General features: G+C 39.3%; 1 protein-coding gene across 1 annotated transcript in view; it reads right to left on the minus strand.

Moving 5' to 3' along the window:
* The window catches only part of DRC3 (dynein regulatory complex subunit 3), a 106,992-nt gene that overhangs the window by 12,856 nt on the left and 78,554 nt on the right, over positions 1-15,582 (minus strand). Inside the window, exons 12-14 of the mRNA XM_020967304.2 lie at positions 6,517-6,640; positions 1,074-1,205; positions 572-685 (exon numbers count right to left, since the gene is read on the minus strand). Of these exons, the coding sequence (XP_020822963.1) occupies positions 572-685; positions 1,074-1,205; positions 6,517-6,640 (370 nt within the window). The remainder of the gene's footprint in view (positions 1-571; positions 686-1,073; positions 1,206-6,516; positions 6,641-15,582) is intronic.

Raw genomic sequence — 15,582 nt, forward strand, 5'->3', positions numbered from 1 at the left:
TGTATGCCAGCCCCCTCCTTCCATGGGTGTGGGGTCTACTTCCTGTCTCCCTCCATCTCTCTTTTCCCTATGTCCGTGGGCAAATTCACATTATGTAAAAATTGCTTTCCATAGAGATCTGCAGAACAGTCCACTTACATAAAGCAAGAACTATCTATACTAAGAAATGGCTGTTTGCTATTCTAATGGCTCTTCAGTCTCCTTTTTATCTAGAAAGAGGAGAAAATCCCTTCTGACATCAAGCTTGTAATTTGCATGGCCAACAGAGGGCTCCAGTGTGAGTGAAGCCATCAATCCCAACGTGGCTTCGATGGGCCTGCTGGATACAACGATCAGTACTTTGGCTTGATCTTTGTCTTTATTTTTCATAAATTTAAATATGTTTTAAAGCAATAAAATAAGGCTTCTATCCTTTGAACTTCTCATGGGGAAAATCTTGAAAAACTTAGGTAGCCGTATCTTTACAGAAGTTGTCGGCCACTGGTCACTCACGTACATGAGCAGAGTCTGAGCCCTAATCAGTATTCCTTTCTAAAAAGAAAAGAGGACCCCGTTTTGTGTGAAAACTTACCTAATCCACCAGGTCACCAAAATCGAAGTTGTCCAGTTCATTCTGCAAATAGTCAACATACTGATTGATTTCCTTCACTCGTTTTCGGTTCCTGTCGTGTTCATCGTTATGAACCTGAGGATTTGAAACCAAAGAATGATTTCCTTTTAAAATTTCTTTTTAAAAGCCTCTGTGTGTGTGTGTCCAGTTTAGGAATAAAGAAGTGATTGATAAAAATTTTACATGGTTAATATTTTCTATAGTTTGATGAAAAAGTATACAGGATGAGTGACCCTTTTTCTTAACAATGTTCTAATCTGTTTAATTTTGTAGAACTTAGAATGAGTTAGAAACACTATATCACTAATAAGCTAAAATCAGGGTCTTTTTATGTTTTTATTTATGGGGGTAAGGGGTGAGGTGGGAGATATTCAATCAACATGACTTTCCTGGTAAACTTCCAATTCCTCTTTCTCTGGTCTGTAGCTGAGAAATAAAGTTTTACCTGCCACTGTTTACTTACCTTATCTACTATAGCTGTACACCAACTGGTGACTTTGGTTATTAATTCATCTTCTCTATTGTCTATCCTCAGAAGGTGGATGTCATGTGATGCTCCAACTGCATTAACCACTGTATCTTTGTCAGAAAAAAGCTAGTGAATAAAATTGATTAAATATGGGATACATTTTGATTTGAAACATAAGCATGGTGAAAATCAGAGCTTAATACCAAGTGAATGTAAGAGAAGAAATTCATTCAGTATTGATAAAGCCAGCCCTGTGGTAAGCCAGTTAGAAAAAGCTGCCCCTATCTTTACAGAAAAGATCTGAGTTCAAATCTTGCCTCAGATACTTCCTAGCTGTGTGATCCTGGGCAAGTCACTTAACCTCTGTATGCCTCTGTTATTTACATGTAAAATGGGAATCATGGTAGCACCCACCTTTCAGGGTTGTATGATCTCAGATGAGATCATAATTGTAAAGTGCTTAGCCATAGAATAGCATATTATTATCACTATCATTATTATTATATTCCAGTGTGTTTTGCCACTAGATTATCAGAGAGTAAAAAATGAGATCAAAAGATTGAAGTATAACATTGCAAATGATGGAAACAGTAATGGTATAGTGGAAAGAACAATGAATTTGCAGACTCAGTCATTCAAATCCTGGCTCTACAACTTGCCAGCTTGTATGACTTTGAGCCAGTCACTTGAGTTTTTTTGATCTCTTTGCTTTCTGTAAAGTGAAGGGGTTGGATAAGGTAACATGATGCAATGAATAAAGTCTAAGATTCAGAGCCAGAGGACCTGGGCTTTCCTTTTGGCCAGAGGGCCTACTCCCTGCAGGATTTTGGATAAAAGCTTTTCATTTTGCTGGAGCTCAGTGTTGTTCTCTGTAAAATGAGGCAGTTAAATAGATGGGCTCCGAGGTTCCCTTCTAAATCTAGATCACATGGTGGTAAATAGGTATGAGTTGGTAGTAGACATTTTTTTCCTTCAATAATAAAAGCACTAATAAAACTGACAGACCCCAACCCACAGGGCTGTTTCATGTTGGTCCTTGGGTCCCTGGTGATGAGCACAGTACATTAAACAACCTGGCTTGTTGATTGATTTTTTTTTTTTTTGCTCAGTTGCTGGTACGTAGCTCATTCAATTTAGGTAAGCAAATTATACTGAAGAAATATTTTTTTGGTCTGAGCAGGCTGATGCATGATCCTAAGAACATGATGCTATTTGGAAGGTTTTGTCTACACTTGACTTTGCAAAGGGTAACACTCAAATATCCCAGTACTCAAGTGCATCTGTGAGCTCATCAGTTAGGATGTTCTCTCCAGTGATGCAGGTCGCTACCTCTCTACCCCGCCTATAGCTCTTGTCCATGTCCTCCCATAAGTCTGGATTGGGGGACAAGAGAGAGTCTACCCAAGATGTGAGGGGCCTTCCATGGCTCTTGACTTCGCAAGGATCCCAATGGAGTTCTTAGACAATCCCCATTCTTCCTTGCTCTCACCACATGATGAGTCCATCTCCTTTTTTGTTTATATTTTTCTTTGTGATATCCTTTACTCCACTTCTTCAAGGTTACTAATTTATTAAATGCTGCAGCCTTCTTGTACCTATCATGCACCTTTCCAATGATACTCATTTTAAATTCTTGACAGACTAGTGTTCCATGATACACAGCTACACATCAGTAGAATATTTATATTAAAAAGACAGGCATCCCCCCTACTTAAGAGAACCCTAATCTTAGTGCTTGGGCCTGGGCCTAGGAAGAAGTAGGCCCCAGGCCCTTGCTTCCAAGTACCCAATTTCTGCCTCCCCCATGACTGACCACTCCCCAGGCAGAAACAATGTAGCTCAGCTCTAGATGCTCACTATCTCCCAACCTAACACCATCTGGACCCATACCTGATAATAATCTAGAAACATGTAGAAAAACCTAGTTTTCTCACACACCCCAGATGAACTACAATAAAGAAGAAATCTATCTAATCTGAAACTGAAAAATAAAAAGATATCCAAATGAAGAGAAAGCAAATTAATATACTCTTGGTGGAACTGCGGTTTGGTCTGTCTTTCCAAAAAGCTATTTGGAATTATGACCCCAACGTTACTGTGAATACCCTTTGACTCAGTGATAATACCATATGCCCCAGAGAGGTCAAAGAAAAAAAACACATACATAAATATTTATAGAAACTATTTTGTTGTAACAAAAAACTGGACACAAAGGAGATATAAATCAAATGGGGAATGACTAAACAAATTGTGGCATATGAATGAAATGAGCTATTATTGCACCGTAACAAGTTACAAAAGGAACAGGTTCAGAGAAACTTGGAAAAGACTTGTATGAATCGAAGCTTAGTGAAGCAAGCAGAAGTAGAAGAACACTTTCTACAATAACAATATTGTAAAGAAGAAACTTTGGATCACAGGGCAAATATGGTAGAATAAGAGGAAAGAGTACAGACTACTCTCCCACAACTATTCCAACAAAGTTCAAAGAAGAGCATCAACCTGAGTGGTGATCAGGAAATCCAAGGACAAACTACAGTGGGTCATTTTTTTCCAGCCCAGATCAAGACAGGGAAACAGCTAGAGACCTAAAGATGTTGGGAATGGGCCCACCCAAGAAGGCCTCTGCAAAGCTTTCTAGCACATGGATGGAAGCTAGGACCTGGGGCTATGTAAGGGGTCAGAGAGCATGTAACAGGGATGAGGCATCAGCTGTGTCACTGACCTTAGAATGGGGTTCCAGAGCTTTCCATTGAAGGCTAAACAAATTATGGTATATGAATATAGCAGACTATTAATGACCTCTAAGAAATGATGAAAGAAATGGTTTCAGAGAAGCCTGGTTATGACACGTATGAACTAATGAAGAATGAATTGAGTAGAACCAAGCAAATAATTTCAGTGGCTACAACATTGTAAAGAAAGAGAGCTTTGAAAGACTTAAGAACTCTGAGCATGCTGCCTCCCTCTTTTTCAGAGAAGAATTCCACAATTAGACACATAGACAGGACCAAAGTATGGGTTTGTTTTGCTTGACTATGCTTATTTGTTATAAGGGAAAGAAGTTTTTTGTTGTGTTTGTTTTTGTACACTACGGTTCTTTTTCTTTTTCGTTTTTTTATCTCTTTGGGATACAGATTTAGTAGTGGTGGTATTGCTTGGTCACAGGGTTTTATAGCCCTTTGGGCATAGTTACAAATTGCTCTCCAGAATGGCTGAAGCAGTATACAACTTCACCAATAGTACATCAGTGTTTTAATTTTTCCACATCCCCTCCAACATTTCTCATTTTTCTTTTCTGTCATATTAGCCAATCTGATTTAGAGCATTTTTTCATATGAGTATAGATAGCTTTGATTACTTTGCTTGAAAACTGCCTGTTCACATCCTTTCACCATTTATCAATTGAGGAATAGCTCTTATTTTCTATAAATTTGACTCAGTTTTCTATATGTTTGAGAAATGAAATCTTTATCAGAGAAACTCACTGTAAACATTTTTTTCACAGTAATGATTACTCCATCCTATTTTCCCCATTTATCCCACTCTCTCTCTCCTTTTACCTTTTCTATTCTCAAAAATGTTTTGCTTCTGACTTTTACCTCCCCTAAATTGCCCTCCCTTCTATCAGCTTCCCCCTGCTCAGTTTGTTTGTTTTTAATGTGAGAAGGGAATAGAAGGAAATTGTGGGCTAGGATGCAAATGAAAAGAGAAAAAAGTAGGTCACTGAAGCATTTTTTAAATGCTTGGAAGAGAACAAAAGGAAGTCGAGAGGTAGAAAGAAAAGCAGGACAGCTTTGAAGCTAACATTGAATTTATTATATGCTTTAAAAGGAAGCTGTTCAGAATAAAAAAAAATAAGAACTTTTAAAAATTCAGATGCAGGCTCTTGACTTAAGAACAATTGACTTATTAAGTATTAGATACACAGGACCATGGGGAGTCTTGGTTCAGAGAAACAATTGTCCTTTGTTCCTCAACAAAGAACACTTGGGAAAGTAACCAAGCATAACTGATCCATCTACCCTGACCCCCAATCAAGTCCTCTTTCTGGTGAGGGGGCACGGGAGGGATGAAGAAGGAACTTCTGTTGCTAAAGGGGAGTTATCTCTGGTTTGCCTGATTAGAACTTGAAATGCATTTTCAGACAGGGATTGAGTAGTAACAAGTGGAATATGTGGGAAAGCTTCATGGAGGAGGTAGTCCCAGAGCAGAGTACCGAAGACAGCAAGGGTACTGAGAGATGGGAATGAGAAAAGAATCCATTTCAGGCATGGGGGAACAGCTCCCGTAAATGCATGAAGGTAAGAGATGGAACACTGAATTCAGGGAATCACCAGTAGGTCAGTTTGCCCAAAATACTTGAGTTCCTGAAGAAAAGTAACATGAAAGGATGGTTAAATGCAGTTGAAATAGCGGTACTAGTCTTATATTTCAGATATAAGTTAAATAGACCTTGGAGTGGGGCAAGAGCAGTGCCCTTGGAACCTGCCATCTCTAGCATTCTTTTGGGAAAAATAAGATCAAAATAGAAATTTAAAGCTGGAAGAAATGTTAGAGATCATCCAGTCCAGTGTCCCACAAATTGTATTCCATAGAGCTCTGTCAGGCCAAGCATGAGGTTTCCACATGAAAATACTGATATGAATATTTTCCCTTGAATACTAGATATAAACCTATATTGTGCAGGGTTTCATTGTTATAGGACAGGAAATTCCTGTAAGGAAACTGTGTCAATGCAGGTTAGTCTTATAAAGTTGCCTATGATACCAAAAGGGTAAATTTCATGGCCAAAGTAAGTATGTGTAAGAGGCAGGATTTGAAATCAGGTATCCCTAACTCAAGGCAGGTTCTCAATATACCACACTGTCTCTCTTCATATGAGTGTGTGGATACACAATCAAAATACTACTATGCAAAGCACATATTTCTATATACATATATATATGTATACACACACACACACACACATATAATCTTACAGCAGTTTGGGGCTCTAAGATGGGCCTAATTTCTCTATTCCAAAATTTTTCTGATCCTCTTTATCCTAGATGGCTATCTATGGCCCAAGACTGACATTTGTAGGTTCTATCAATATATTTCCAGCCCAAAAACATTCTATAGACAAATGAATTTGGGAAATGCTTATCCATTCCAGCTAAATAGCTTACAGACAAGAAAATAGACTCAAGAAATGTAAGTGATTTGCCCAAGGTCACACACATGTTAATAGGAGAACCAGGACTAGAAACAAAGTCTGATGCCTAGTCCACTGCTTACATTATATTCTCTTAAGTGATATATAGCCCAGTTTTTGAAACACACTTGTTTTGCTTTGTCATCAGTGTCAAAAGACCACATTCCACACAGATGGTAAAAAATGCCTTTTCATATTATCTGTATTACCACAACCTCTTTATGAAACTGGAAGCCTCACCGCTCGGACATCATCTGGCAGGTCCTCATCAAATTCACTCTTGACTATTTTCTCCAGGGTATTTATGGAGATCTCCAGAAGCTTCTCGTGGTGATGGTTTTCTAGGTCACGGCACTGGGCCATCGTTGGGGTATAAGTTAAGCAAATAAGACCAGGTTATCTTAACACAAATGGTTTGTTATGAACTATAGCTGACAATGAGGAGAGAAGCAACAGTTTAATTGAGAGGCACATTTTTGTCCCTACAAAGGAGATTCTTTCACTTCAACCAGGCTAGGTACTCAGTTAAAACTCTTTGAACTTGAAATACTGTTCTCTAAAGGGAAATCGTAGAACTACAGAGTTCAACACACATTTAACAGAAGAGGCATTTTATGCATCACTGGGGATACAGACAAAACGATCCATGTCCTCAAGGAGTTTGGAGAAGAGAGCTAACAGGTACACAAATAAGAATGATACTAGGTAATTTAAGTTGGCATTGAGTAGTAACAAGTGGAACATGTGGGAAAGCTTCATGGAGGAGGTAGTCCCAGAGCAGAGTACTGAAGACAGCAAGGGTACTGAGAGATGGGGATGAGAAAAGAATCCATTTCAGGCATGGGGGAACAGCTCCCGTAAATGCATGAAGGTAAAAGATGGAACACTGAATTCAGGGAATCACCAGTAGGTCAGTTTGCCCAAAATACTTGAGTTCCTGAAGAAAAGTAACATGAAATAAGGCTGGAAAGGTAGGTTGGAGGCAGATTGTGAAGAGGTTTAACTGTTAGGCTGGAGAGCGTATGTTATTGCGGCGTTTGGGGGCGACACGGCTGGGGAGTGCATGTCATGAACAGTCCTGTTACACGGGAAGATTATTTTTGGCAGCAGTTTTGGTGGATGGATTGGGGAGGGAAGACACTGGAAGCAGGGAGACCAATTAAGGGATTAAAATAATAGTTTGGGTGAGAAGTGATGGGAGACTGCAAAAGGGTGACGGCCCTTTAAGACTAGTAGATATATATGGGAAAGATTATGGGGAGGGGGAGGCACAAGGAGGAGGGAAAGAAGAGTGAGTGATTACCCAGAGGATATGAGCCTATGTGAATAGAAGATGATGGCATCCTTAATTTGGAAGAAGAGTGAGTTTAGGGAAAAGATAAATAAATTTTCTTTTGGATATGTTGAATTTGAAATGCTTGACAGAGATATCCAGCAAGGATTAGTTGGCAATGCAGGAACAGAGTTCAGGAGAAAGATCAGGACTGGATGTAGAGATTTTGAAATCATTTGTGTAGAGATGATAGTTGTATGGAGAGCAACAGATGAGATCCTCAAGGGAAAGGCCTCCTAACTGGGTTCCACACTTCCAGTCTTGCCTGTCTCCAATCCATCCTTCACAAACTTGCCAAAATAATCTAATACTAAAGCACAGGTCTGATCTGATCACATCACTATTCAAGAAATTTCACTCAGAACTGAAACTATCCTATTTATCCTATCTCTATGATAAAAAAGAAATTTTTCCATGTGGCATAGAAAGTCATTCATAGATGAAATACTTAAGAACTTTGATTGATGCAGTGACCAACCCCATCTTCAAGGGACCTATGATGAAGTATGTTCCCCACCTCCTAACCAAGAGGGGAGGGACTCAAAGTATAGAAAGAGATATACGTTTCTGGCTAGGGAGACTGTGCTTGACTATGCTTTGTTAGGTTGGGTTTTTTCTTTCTCTAGATTTTTAATTGGAAGAAAGGATGAGAGTAGGAGGAAAAAGGGATGTTAGCAACAGTGATGCCAAAAAAAGAAAGAACACTGGAACATTTTTTCAAATCGCACAGAAGAAAACAGAAGGAAGTTCAGACAAAAGCACAGAGAATCAGGACAGTTTTGAAAGTAACATATGGAATTCATTATATGCTTTAAAAAATAAAAAGCAAGTGGCATGAAATAGAGATTCTTGGTTTCATATACAATCCACTCTGTGTTTTGCTATTTGGAAATACTTTTTTCGTATGTTTAAGTTCATATTTTAAAAATTAAATTTTAAAAAGAAAGAAAGCTCTGATGGTCCTCCTATTGGTTTTAATTTTTACTTACAACTTCACTAATGTAAAAATATGTCTAATAGGAATGTAAATGTATAGCCTATATCAGATTGTGTGCTGTCTTGGGGAGGGTGGTGGGGAGGAAGGGGGAGAAAAATTTTAAACTCAAAAGTATATGGAGAGTGATTGTTGATAAATCAAAATAAATTAATAAAATTTAAAAAAAATAAAAAGTAAAATGAAAGAAAGCTATTTATAGTCTGGCTCCAGCCCTCCTTTCCAGAACTATTTCACATTACTCCTCTCTATCACTAAGTTCTACCCAATATGGTCTACTTACTGTACTCCCTCTCCCACCTCTATGCTATTGAGTAGGCTGTGCTCTCTACCAGGAATGCATACCATCCTAATATCTGTCTCTTTGAATCCTCACCTTCCTTCAAGTCTCAACTCAGGTGCCACCTCTTACTGGAAACCCCGACACATCCCCAAGGTACCAATGCTTTCTCCTTCCTCAAATTATCTTGTGTTTACTAATCTCTGTAAATGTATATCTATCTCCCACACCACCTCCAGCAGGATGTAAGCTCCTCCAAGGCAGGGATTATTGGTCATTTTATCTTTGAATAACAAGGCTTTGAGGCAGATCAGTCCCTCTGCTGGTGGAGAAGGGAGGCATTTAGAGCATGGTTGAATGGACTTCTGGGAACAATAGTCCAGAGAGATCATGTAAATCTTCCTCCACTGGAAGGGAAGGTGCCTGAGAGCTTAGAGAACTCAGTGCACAAAGGAGAGAGTCTTAGAGTGGCAAATTTGACATGGAGAGGCTGAATGGTGGCAGCAACCCTATGGCATACAGGAACTGATGATGGGGGACGTAGAGATGCTTCAGTGAGCCCTTTGAATAAATACAAAAACTGCAGTGGCGATGCAGTTAGACGTCCTTCCCTTCCTTCCCCTGCTCAAACTCACTGAACAGGGATGTGGCCAGAAAGGCCAACTGAGGTTTAATTCTACTCTAGGAGTTTTCTAAATGATTTTTATATTTCCTTAAGCTATTTCTGACTCCTGATTTTTTTTCACATAAAACCACTTTGTGATTTGTATGTCTTCAGTTGCAAATGTAGGGGCTACAATGGAACAGGTCATGAGGCTGGTACAGAGAGGAAGACAAGAAGTCCATCACCTCTGTCTAAAAATGTTAAGCTCTGGGGTAGCTATGTGGCACAGTGGATAGAGCACCGACCCTGGAGTCAGGAGAACCTGAGTTCAAATCCAACCTCAGATATTTGACCCTTATTAGCTATATGACCCTAGGTAAGTCACTTAACCCCGATTGCCTCACCAAAAGAAATTTTTTTAAAAAAATTTTTAAGTAAAAATAAAGGGGGCAGCTAGGTGGCACAGTGAATAGAGCACCGGCCCTGAGTTCGGATGCGGCCTCAGACACATAACACTTACTATCTGTGTGACCCTGGGCAAGTCACTTAACCCCATCACCTAGCCCCCCCCCCAAAACAAAGCAAAAAAAAATAAAGTAAAAATAAAAATGGTAGGATCTTTCCCAACTGAGGGACTCCAAGCAAAGTTGAGAGAGAGTCTGAACTACTATTTTAGTCATAATTTTTTATAAACGCCCGAAAAGGCAGAACTAAATTCAGTCTGCCTCTCTCCCTATAACCAGCTCTCCAAGAGGAAAAAAAACCATATGCATGACATTACTTTTAAGTTTAATCTGCATAATTGACATTTTCTACATAATTTTCTTAAATCTGGACAATCAGCAAAACAATAAGTCAAGTCATGATTTACAGTGTTGTTGAGGTCAGATTTGGGAGAGCAGTTCAGGTGTGAAAGAATTCACTTAGACCTTCTCTGTAGCCAATGGGAGCTTTATTTTAACATGTAAGCAATATGGGCCTCCTTAGCAAGAAAGCTAAGTGAGACCCTGATATTTGGGGGAGTTATGCTTATATAGAGGTTTCAGAACAATGAAGAATTTTATGGTTTTTTAGGGGGGTTTTGTTGTGTTTTTTTGTTTGTTTGTTTTTGGCTAGGCAATGAGATTAAGTGACTTGCCCAGGGTCACACAGCTAGTAAGTATTATGTGTCTGAGGCTGGATTTGAACTCAGGTTCTCCTGAATCCAGGGCCAGTGCTCTATCTACTGTGCCACCTAGCCACCCCTTTTTTTGTTGTTGTTTTTGTTTTTGTTTTTGTATGAAGAATTTTATGACAGGATAATGGAGATGGCTGCTTACAAGATAAGGAGGAATTTTATGACACAGGATGAGGAAGATGGTTGACAAGATAAGAACAGGGGGACACAGGATAAAGAAGAAAAACAATTATTTTGGTCTTAGAAAATAATGAGAAGTTTGTGGTATTTCAGCATAAGGGAAAAGGACTTTAGGATGCCCTCAAGTTACTGGATAAGCTACAGAATAAGCCCAACCCACTCATGGAGGGCTTCACAAAGTACTAGAAAAGCAACCCTTAATATTCTTTTTAACCCATGGGGTACCGTTTGTATCCACATCAGTGTTTCCCAATTCTGACGTGTAAATGCTCACACTAAAAATTTAACAACTGACTTCCGTACAATCTGGGTCCAATATACCCCTAAATTCCAACATACTCCTGAATTTAAGGCAATGACTGAAGAGTAGGAACCAGTTGGTGGGAGGAGAAAGGCACAGTTTTGTGAAGAGTTGCCAAATTGAAAATTCCAAAGATGGGGACTATTCCCTCATCTATTTAGGAAAACCCTATCAGGTGTCATTACCCTGGTAGCTACATTTATATCCTAATGCCTACCATAGTGCCTTGCACATAACAGGTACTCAACAAATGTTTGTTGACTGATTGAGTGATGAACAGAGAGAAAAGGACTGACAACTGAGCCACTGCGGGACAGTTGGGATAGACCTTGTAGGTCCAAACCTCCTATCCCAGGCTCAAATCTTTTAAGTGGTATCCCTCACGCTCTGAAATGCAAATAATATTTTTAAATTATAAACAAAACCACCTTATCTTTAAGCTTAAATTATAAGCCTGAAAGTTAATGCACTTTCTATTGGAGGTTTCTAGTTCTAGCACAAAAAACTAATCCGAGGGAAATGTTTTTTTTTCTTTTTCTCATTACTGTCTTTTAACATCCAAACCACTGACTGCAATGTAGCAATAACATTCAAATATCAACAAATAACATGGTATCTTGAGATCCAATTAAATCTATATTGAAGGCCTTCTGCAATAATGTTGCCTCAGAACTTTTTGACTGACAGTATTTAACATTCTAGTTCCTCAAACAACCATTTCTCAAAGAAAGGAATTACCATCTCTGTTCTCCATAAAATGTTTAAGTATAAACATCTGTCTTTCTTAAATAAGCAAGACAAAGAAAATATTTCTCTAGGAAAAAGTCTTTCTGGACCAGTCTCAGAAGGTAGAATTTACTCCTCTCTAATGATGAAACAGTCACTTTTGGAGCAGAATACAAAATGGCCCTTTTATATAGCAGCATAGCAGGATACCAAATATAACCATCTGACATAAACATAAAAATTTATGTTTAAACTTCAGAAACTGATTGTACTTTGCCTTATACACTAGTTTAGAACTATTCATCTTTAATAAGCTGACTTCTAAATTCTTCTCTAATACTCAAGTAGATCTGAGACCCCATCAATTTAAGAGTTATTTCCAATGTCACAGATCACAAGCATATGTATCCATCCTGTACAAGTCTTGCCCGTGTAATACAAGTCCACCATGGGGAGTCCATCTGGCACTTTAAAATGGAAAGGTTAATTTTGACAAATCTTTGGCCTTTGAGGTGGATTTGATTTTTGAAACAGTCCAATCATTTAGAGCTAGAGTGATGTGCAAATTAGGTGGGATAAATAATCATTTTGATATAGTTTCATTTGGAAGCAGCAATGGTCATGCCTGTGTGTGCTTACTGACAACACTAGGCTAACTCAGAACTTCTGACCTTGACCTGATGAAACCATATTGAGCTAGTCTTCCCAGTTTTAGTTTGTTTTCTGTTGGCTGAGTGCTGGATTTCGTACCATACAAATGTGTTTCATTAGTCTCTTTTGTGATTTTAATTTTGTGGCTTTTAAGAATAGGCATTATTTTAAGGAAATGTGCAAAAGTTGTAGCTCTTAACAGTTTGCTTCACCTGCAGATGTATCACAGAAGCTACTGGTGTACAAAAGTCTCCAACTTTCCATATTACTGGCAAGGGCACCACCGTCCTTCCAGTTTCCCAGGTTTGCAACCTCACCATCATCCTCAATGCCTCTCTTTCACTCGCCCCATATAACCAATCAGTTGTCAAATCTTGTATTTTCTTTCTATACAACATCTCTTTCATATGTCTCTCCACTCAAATGACCATCACCCAATTTCAGGCCTTCATCACTTTGACCAGACCATTGCAATAGCCTTCTGATTGGTCTCCTTGCCTTGCTTTCTCCACACTGAAATCCATACCCCACACAGCTGCCAAAGTGATTGTCTTAAAAATCACTTTGGTGTGGGTATGACATTTCACTACTCTCAGCTCCCTCTTCTCCCTCACCCCACTCAATAAACTCCAGTAGTTTCCTGTTACTTTCAGGATCTAAAGTCCTCTGTTTGGCATTTAAAGCCCTTCACAATTGGTCCCTTCCTACTGATGTGGATGCAAGCACTACCCTGAGAGTTAAAAAGAATATTAAAGATTGCTTTTCCCTTTGTCTAATTACTCCCATATCATTCAGAAAGAATGTTCTATTCCAAGGATTTAATCTTTCATATGACTATGCAGGAGTACTAATTTACCGAACTTTTTGGGATATGGGATGGCTACACATTCAGATTGAAAACAGCAAGATTTCACATACTTGCATTGTGCTCACATCTTTTACTGACCACTTGCTTTGACTACAGAAATCTGCCATAAAAAGGAAAAGCAAGGGAATGATTAGATAAAACATCACAGTTTTCAAACCATGCAGTATCAATTCCACCTCATAGCCAGACTCAGGAATAGTCAGGTGGAAAACATTCCTTGTCAAAGGAACACAATGGGGAAACTGAGCCAGGAGACTCCCATCTTAGATTGAGGCTAAGATTGTCCTCTCAGCTCTTCCAGATACAGACCTCCACCTGTAACACCATTGCAATATCCTTCCTTCCACTTGACTCCTCATCCATCACACACTACAATCCAGCTATACTGGTCTTCATGTCTTTGCACTGACTGTCCTTTATAACCTTGAACTCTAAGGATACTTGGCTTTCTTTAAGATTCAGTTCAAGCACAACCTCTTTCAGGAGGCCTCTTCTGGATCCCTCAGCTGCTAATGGTATCCCTTCTAAGGTTACTTCCATATACTCTTTATTTAACTTGTATGTACTGATTTATGTATATTGTCTCCTCTGTTCAAATGTGAGCTCTTTATAAGCATAATGGGGGACTCTTCCATGAGGGCTTCATCATGGAAGCAGGCACAATAGGTTCTACCTAGTCTTGACCCACAGAGATTCTGAGCCGCCTTCTTCTGGAAATGCACAATGATGCAGAATGGAGGGTCCCAGCTCTCCACTTCAGAGCTTACACAAGTATTCTGGGACTATTTCCTACCTACTTCCTGCAATGTGAAGAAAAGCCTTTAACTGGCTGCTGAGCCAGAAATGAATGTGTAGGAAAAAGGCAGTAACTAGTCAAATTCATTTCTCACTTTCCTAATGATAAAGGAGGCATGAACTGCTATGGACTCTTGATGAGGACACTGAGGCAACCCCTATGGGGCCCATGACCACATGACCATCACGTAGCTTCTGTGGTTCTTAGATGAAGGAGGGTTGAAGATAGAGTGAATGACCTGGTGTACTCTGAAAGGTCAGAAGAGCCAGCAGAGAAGGTCAGCAGCGATAGCTGCCCCATCACTGAGAAGTGACCTGTGACTCAAGACAGAAATGGGTTGATTTGGTAGCTGAGGTGGCCATGTCCTCCAAGCTTGTCCAGTGGCTAGGGCACACTGCAGAGGTGAACTCCATGGTGGGACACGTGCTTGTAGCGCTTGCTTTAATTCCAAACATGTTCTCCTCAGGATCTGAGGAATAGAGGGGAGGATGTGCCCCAGTTCTGGGAAATATGTTTGTACTTTGCTCTTGCTATAACCGCAGTAAATAAATATCCTTTCATAAAAAGTAAAAGCTAATTGATGTTAACTGGTTAATCAATATTGAGGAGAAATCAATGGTTAATTGAGAGTAAGAAGCTAATCAATGGCATTCAATAAGGAGCTATTAATAGTCCCTGAATAATTGGTATTGGGGGTGAACACAATGAAATGGGGTTTCAAACAGGTACTCACTGCCTCTCTAGAGTAAGGAAATATGGGTGGGTGATAAAGATGCCTTCTGGGGAACAAACTTTCTAGTGTGAGTGAGAGTTGGGATATGCATCCCATCAAAGTCTATTACTAGAGTTACATAAAGAATCATCTTGGCCCCAAAGAAGAGATACGAGAAGACATCTCCCTTCTCCCACTCCCTTGTGGAAGTTGAGGACTGTGGTTTGGAACATTGCATATAACATCAGAGTTTTTTATGTGTTGATTGGTTTTGTGGAATATTTCTTATCTTATTCTTTTAGAAACAGATTTTTTATTGATATCTTTTGTTTTTACATTGCCTAGATTTCCCTCTATATCTTTCTCCTTCCCCTTTCCAGAGAACCATTACATAGAATTTTCCAAAAAAGAAAGAAAAGAAGAAAAATTTCAGAAAAATTGACATCATATGCAATGCTTCAACCCTCCCAGACCCTGCCACCCTCAGCACTGCAAAGGACTGGGGTGAGATGTCCCTGACATCTCTTCTTTGGTGCCAAGTTTTTCTTTAGGATTTCATAACATTCATTTTCAACTGTTTTGTGGTGGTTGTTCTTTCTGTTTACATTGTTGTAGTCATTTATAGATTGCTTTCCCTGCTCAGACTACTACACTTTGCATCGGTTCATGTAGGTCTTTCCATGG

Source organism: Phascolarctos cinereus, unplaced genomic scaffold (genome assembly GCF_003287225.1).
Source record: "Phascolarctos cinereus isolate Bilbo 61053 unplaced genomic scaffold, phaCin_HiC Scaffold_4;HRSCAF=312, whole genome shotgun sequence".
Classification (NCBI taxonomy): Eukaryota; Metazoa; Chordata; class Mammalia; order Diprotodontia; family Phascolarctidae; genus Phascolarctos; species Phascolarctos cinereus.